Raw genomic sequence first — 6,369 nt, forward strand, 5'->3', positions numbered from 1 at the left:
ACGGGCACACGTGTCCCAGCTTTGCTCTGACCTGTGGGCTGTGGGCAATGCAGTCTGTGGGGCTGGGGAATGAGCTGTGTGTGTCCTGCGCTAAATGTTGGGTGCTGAGACCTTAGGAAAGGATGAGACCTGTCATGGTCTGAGGTGGATCCCTCTGCTCTCAGCAGTGCCTGGTGGCTTTTCAGGGTAACATGGGAGTGTGATCAGTCCCCATCTCAGAAAGTTGCCAGCCCAGGGCAGCTGGAGCAAGACAGAGGGACAGAGCAGCTGCCCTCACTCTGCACTGACCCACAGGCACCCTCTGGTCTCACAGGACTCGCTCTGTTCTCCCTGAGTGCAGCAGAAATGATGAGGGTTTCTGACACCCAAGAACACTCCCCAGGGTGGGAGGTCAGAAGGAGCTGTAGAAACACCAAACCTCTCAAAGTCAGCTTCTCAGGCCTGGGGGTACAGATGCTGACAGTCCCTTCTGCACCAGGAGCGGTTCCAGCTGACAAAGCTGAACCCCAGGACTGGCCCCTGCCCACCCGATCACACAGGGCCAGGCTGACTCCTCAGGAGCCCCTGGGCAGAGACCCTGCTCTTCATTGCACACTCATCAAGCACCGACGAGGGCTCAGCCAGGACGTTCTCCTGGAAAAAGAAAAGTGTCTCTTTGTGTGACAGGGTGGGAGGGTCTGTGGGAAATGGTTTTGATGATTCCCAGAGAAGTCTCATCTAAACCTTCACTATCTTTTCCTCCTTGCACAGGTCCTCATGCCCACAGGCAGCCAATGTCCAACAGCAGCTCCATCACCCAGTTCCTCCTCCTGCCGTTCACAGACACACGGGAGCTGCAGCTCTTGCACTTCTGGCTCTTCCTGGGCATCTACCTGGCTGCCCTCCTGGGCAACGGCCTCATCATCACCACCATAGCCTGGGACCAGCACCTCCACACCCCCATGTACTTCTTCCTGCTCAACCTCGCCTTCCTCGACCTGGGCTCCATCTCCACCATTGTCCCCAAGACCATGGCCAACTCTCTGTGGGACAACAGGGTCATTTTCTATGCAGGGTGTGCTACACAACTCTTTCTGTTTGTCTTTTTAGCTTCAGCAGAGTTTTATCTCCTCACAGTCATGTCCTATGACCGCTACGTTGCCATCTGCAAACCCCTGCACTACGGGACCCTCCTGGGCAGCAGAGCTTGTGTCCACATGGCAGCAGCTGCCTGGGCCACTGGGTTTCTCTATTCTCTGCTGCACACGGCCAATACATTTTCACTGCCCCTGTGCAAGGGCAATGCCCTGGGCCAGTTCTTCTGTGAAATCCCCCAGATCCTCAAGCTCTCCTGCTCATTCTCCTACCTCAGGGAACTTGGGCTTATTGTGGTTAGTGCCTGTTTAGGTTGTACGTGTTTTGTGTTCATTGTGGTGTCCTATGTGCAGATCTTGAGGGCCGTGCTGAGGATCCCCTCTGAGCAGGGACGGCACAAAGCCTTTTCCACCTGCCTCCCTCACCTGGCCGTGGTCTCTCTGTTCCTCAGCACTGCCATGTTTGCCTACCTGAAGCCCCCCTCCATCTCCTCCCCATCCCTGGACCTGGTGGTGTCAGTTCTGTACTCAGTGGTGCCTCCAGCAGTGAACCCCCTCATCTACAGCATGAGGAACCAGGAGCTCAAGGATGCCTTGAGGAAACTACTTCGATACTCACTACTTCGGGTTTACAAGGTTTGTGTTATGTCACTGCGGCTGCTATAGAAATAGCTAGAACTAGCTTTTCATCTGATGTGTCTATATTTTTCTGTAGTGCTTTTCCTGGGCTTTGTTTTTGGTTCATGTCTATAATAACATATTTCTTGGCCTCCTGTGAGTCTTTTATTGAACCAAAGACCTCATGTACATATGTATATGCACTCCTTTTTTTTTTATTAATTCAATAAATAAAGCAGTTGAAAACATTTTGTCTCAGTTCCCATCTCTTCACTCTCCTCTGGGGCTGGGGGAGCAGCCCCAGGATGCAGGAGGGTCCAGGAGGCAAATGCTGCCCCATGGAGGAGCAGCCCCGGTGGCCTTGGGGCTGCCCATGGGCACCTCAGTTATCGCTCCCTCTCTGCTGCTTGTGACTCGAGGCTGCTGCTTCCCTGGAGCCGTGGCCAATGGCAACAGCAGGATGCTGCCTTTTCAGTGCTGGTGTCTCCTCAGAAAGACATCGATTTTGTTGAACCTGCAGTGGAACTGGAGCACAGGATTGATTTCGAGCTCAAGGAAGGTCTCGTGGAGAGCAGATACTGGTTTGCAGTCACATCGCACACTGCCTGCTGGTCATCTATGGATATCACTCTTGTCCTTCTAACCTTTGTGTGAAAACGTGACCAAGAACACACTGACACATCCAGTTTATATACTCTTTGAATTTTGAACTGGGGATGGGGCGGGATGGGAAAGGCAATTTTAAAACAAACGGCTGTGCCCTTGGATTTGTGGGGCCCCTAAAGTCTCATGTAACTTGAGACTGTCCTGTTGTCCCTACAGTGGCATCCCTGAGGCTGCAGACAGGAGCAAGCCATGGGAACCACTTGATCAGAGCTGTGTCTGTGCAAACAGCACCATAAACCCAGGGGCTCCTCAGGGCAGGGACGCCTCTTCCAAAGCTGGTGTCAGGAATACAGCCCAGGTGCTGCTCCCTCAAAAGGACTTCTGCTCTTTTGGGCTTCTTGATGGATTCAGGGAGACAGGCTCAGAGTCCCAGGGGGTGTGTTAGGGACCAAGGACTGGACTAAGAGCTTCCTTCTTGTTTGCACATTTCCAAGAAGACTTTAACAGGTCTTGGACTTATCTGCCTGTTGCTGCCCCACCTGCAATAGGAATGATGGCAGATGTCTCCTGGAGAGGAACTGTGTGCGCCCAGGAGAGCTCAGGGGATCTCCAGGGAGAGCATGGGAATAAACTTTGGAAGGAGGGGCAGGTTCCTCAGGAGGAATACAAGAATTCTGTGAGGTTATGGAGGGAGAGAACTAGAAGGGCCAAAGCCCAACTAGAGCTACACCTGGGTACTGCTGTAAAAGGCAACAAGAAAAGTTGCAATAAATGTATAATCAACAAGAGGAGGGCTAAGGGGAATCTCCATCTTCTGATGGATGGAGAAGGAAACACAGTGACAAAGGATGAGGGAAAGGCTGAGGTGCTAAATGCCTTCTTTGCCTCAGTCTTTAATAGTCAGAACAGTTGTGCTCCAGGTACCCAGCCCCCTGAGCCAGAAGACAAAGATGGGGAACAGAGTGACTCCCAAATAATACAAGAGGAAATGGTTGGTGACCTGCTGCTCCACTGGGACACCCACAAGGCTATGGGGTCAGATGGGAAACACGCAAGGGTGCTGAGGGAGCTGGTGGAGGGGATCACTGAGCCACTTTCTGTTATCTATCAGCAATCTTGGCTAACTGGGGCAGTCCCAGTTCACTGGAAGTTGAATAACATGACACCCATCTAGAGGAAGGGCCAGAAAGACGATCTGGGGAACTACAGGCTTGCCAGTCTAACCTAGGTGATGGGCAAGGTCATGGAGCAGATGATCTTGAGTAACATCACACAGAACACATACCAGAGAACCATGTGGTCAGGTCCAGTCAACATGGGTTTAAGAAAGGCAGGTCCTGTTTGACCAACCTGACCTCTTTCTATGACAAGGTGACCCAATTAGTGGATGAGGGAAAGGCTGTGGATGTTGTGTCCTTAGACTGCAGTAAAGCCTTTGACACCGTATCCCACAGCATCTCCTGGAGAAGCTGCAGCTCACGGCCTGGATGGTGTATCTGCGATGGGTAAAGAACTGGCTGGAGAGCCAGGCCCAAGGAGTTGTGGTGATAGGAGCCAAATCCAATTGGTGACAGGTCATGAGTGGTGTCTCCAGAGCTCAGTATTGAACTCAGTTCTATTTAATCTCTATCAATTATCTGGATGGGGGGATCGAGTGCACCCTCAGTAATTTTGCAAATGACAGCAGGTTGGGTGGGAGTGTTGATCAGCTGAAGGGTGGGAAGGCCAACAGAGGGATCTGGACCAGCTGCATTGTTGGGCTGAGGTCAATTGTCTGAACTTTAACAACATCAAGTTCCGGGTGCATCACATGGGTCACGACAACCCCAGGCAGCGCTACAGGCTCAGGGATGAGCGGCTGGAAAATTGCCTGGTGGAGAAGGATCTGGGGATGTTGAATGACAGCGGCTGAACATGAGCCAGCCTGTGCCCAGGTGGCCAAAAAGGCCATCAACAGTATCTTGGCTTATATCAAGAATGGTATGGCCAGCAGGACTACAGAAGTGATTGTGCCACTGTACTCTGCTCTGGTGAGGTCCCACCTTGAATCCTGTGTTCAGTTTTGGGTCCCTCTTCATTAGAAGGACATTGAGGCACTAGAGGGAGTGCAGAGGAGGCAACAAAACTGCTGAGGGGCTGGAGCACAAGTGTGGTGAGGAGCGGTTGAGGGAGCTGGGGCTGTTCAGCCTGGAGGAGGCTGAGGGGAGACCTTATCTCTGTCCACAACTACCTGAAAGTAGGTTGGAACATGGAGGGTGTTGATTTCCTCTCCCAAGTAGCAAGTGATAGGACAAGAGGAAATGGCCCCAAATTGCACCAGAGGAGGTTTAGATTGAATATTAGGAAAAAAAGCCTTCCTGGAAAGCGTTGTCATGTGGTGGAACAGGCTGCCCAGGGCAGTGGTGGAGTCACCATCTCTGTAGGTGTTTTAAAGGCATTTAGACGAGGTTCTTAGGGACATGAATTAGTGCTAGATTTAGGTGGTGGTTGGACTCAATGGTCCTGAGGGTCTCTTCCGACTGAAATAATTCTATGATTCTATATTATCAACTGGAATATTCTTCTATCACATCTTCTAAGTGCTCTTCACATATCTGCCTCTTCACCTACAGTCCTGAAACTTATCTAATTAGATGCACAAATGTTGAATACTAATTGTAAATGATGAAAGCACCATCGCTCTATCAGTCTGGTCTGATACCCGCCAGTCCCAGGCAAACACCTCAGGTACACGGGGCCTCTCGAGGTTTGCACTGGGTGCTTATAGTGAGACCATGGAGCTCAGCCCAAAAACCTGAGAACTCCCCTCAAAACTTAAAAACCAAACCAACAACAACGAAAAGAACAAAAAAACCCACACTATTTTTTTCTTCATATGAAATAATAAATATTTCCAATAAAATGTCTGTGGAATTTCTATCCTGCCAAAATATGAATTTTCAGAATGTGTACGGACTGTGGGAGATGAAACGTTGGCCTTTCCCTGTGCTTGCAGTGCCAGAACTCTGTCTATCACTACGTGTATTTAATCCCCTGCACATCCAGGAGTTTCCACCTGTCCTTACCCAGCTCCCCGTGTCTGAACTCATCTCTTCAGAAGCCTGTCTGGACATTTGCACTTTCCATCGCTCCCCAGAGGTTCTTCACCTCTCACTCTTGGCTCATTCAGAGCCTCTCAGCTCTCACTCTGCTTTGAGCTTCAGGCAGGTCAAGTCTTTCAGCAGTTGCTCTCCTCCTCCCTACAGGCAACTCTTCAATTATGGCATTGGCCCTCGATGGAAGCTACTTAATTTAACCACAGAACTGAGAAACATCATTAAGTTCTATTGTGTTTTCTTTTTTTTTTTTTCCTTTGTTGTTTCCTCTAATTAAAAATTCCCCGGTGCCTGTTTACATCCAGTTCTCTAAGGAAACATGAAGCAATCCTGCAAAGAAGCTGTAACAATCAGTGCAAACTTCAGTGCAGAATCTGATGTAAAGAAATGTGCTGTAAACCCCAGGGGCCAATGAGCAGAACAGGGAGTTTGGGGAGCTGGTTATAGATTTCCTGCTAACAGTTTGAGTAGAGAAACATTCTTCACAGAACTGCTCTGTTTATTTGACACCTTTTAGGTCTCCGACCCTGCCCCTGCCCCGCAGTGCCCAGAGGATGCTGCCCAGGGCCCCAGGATGGACATTTGTGGGGGAGTATTGGGAGCACTGGGGGTTTACTGGGAGCACTGGGGGTTTACTGGGACTTCTTGGAGGTTTCCTGGGAACAATGGGGGTTGCTGGGATCACTGGAGAGAATAGTGGGGGTTACTACGTACACTAGAAAGATTAGTGGGGGAGTACTGGGAATACTGGGAGGGTTCCTGGGAGCATGTGGGGTTGCCTGAGTGTTACTGGGAGTACTAGGTGGTTACTGGGAGCACTGGGAGGGCTACTGGGAACACTGGGGGTTTACTGGGAGTCCTTGCAGGATTACTGGGAACAACGGGGGTTGCTGTGAGCACTGGAGGGGTTAGTGGGGGCCACTGGGTGCTCTGGGGAGGTGTCTGGAAAAACTGGGGGTTGCTGGGCAGTTACTGGG

At 50.7% G+C, this 6,369-nt stretch overlaps 1 protein-coding gene across 1 annotated transcript; it reads left to right on the plus strand.

Moving 5' to 3' along the window:
• Positions 1-806: 806 nt before the first annotated feature.
• On the plus strand, positions 807-1,739 carry LOC135577883 (olfactory receptor 14J1-like; the record flags this gene model as incomplete). Its single annotated transcript, XM_065047996.1, has 1 exon — positions 807-1,739. A coding segment is annotated over one exon (933 nt), but the record flags the coding sequence as incomplete, so codon positions are not given.
• Positions 1,740-6,369: the final 4,630 nt, after the last annotated feature.

Source organism: Columba livia, unplaced genomic scaffold, assembly GCF_036013475.1.
Source record: "Columba livia isolate bColLiv1 breed racing homer unplaced genomic scaffold, bColLiv1.pat.W.v2 Scaffold_156, whole genome shotgun sequence".
In the NCBI taxonomy this organism is placed as follows: Eukaryota; Metazoa; Chordata; class Aves; order Columbiformes; family Columbidae; genus Columba; species Columba livia.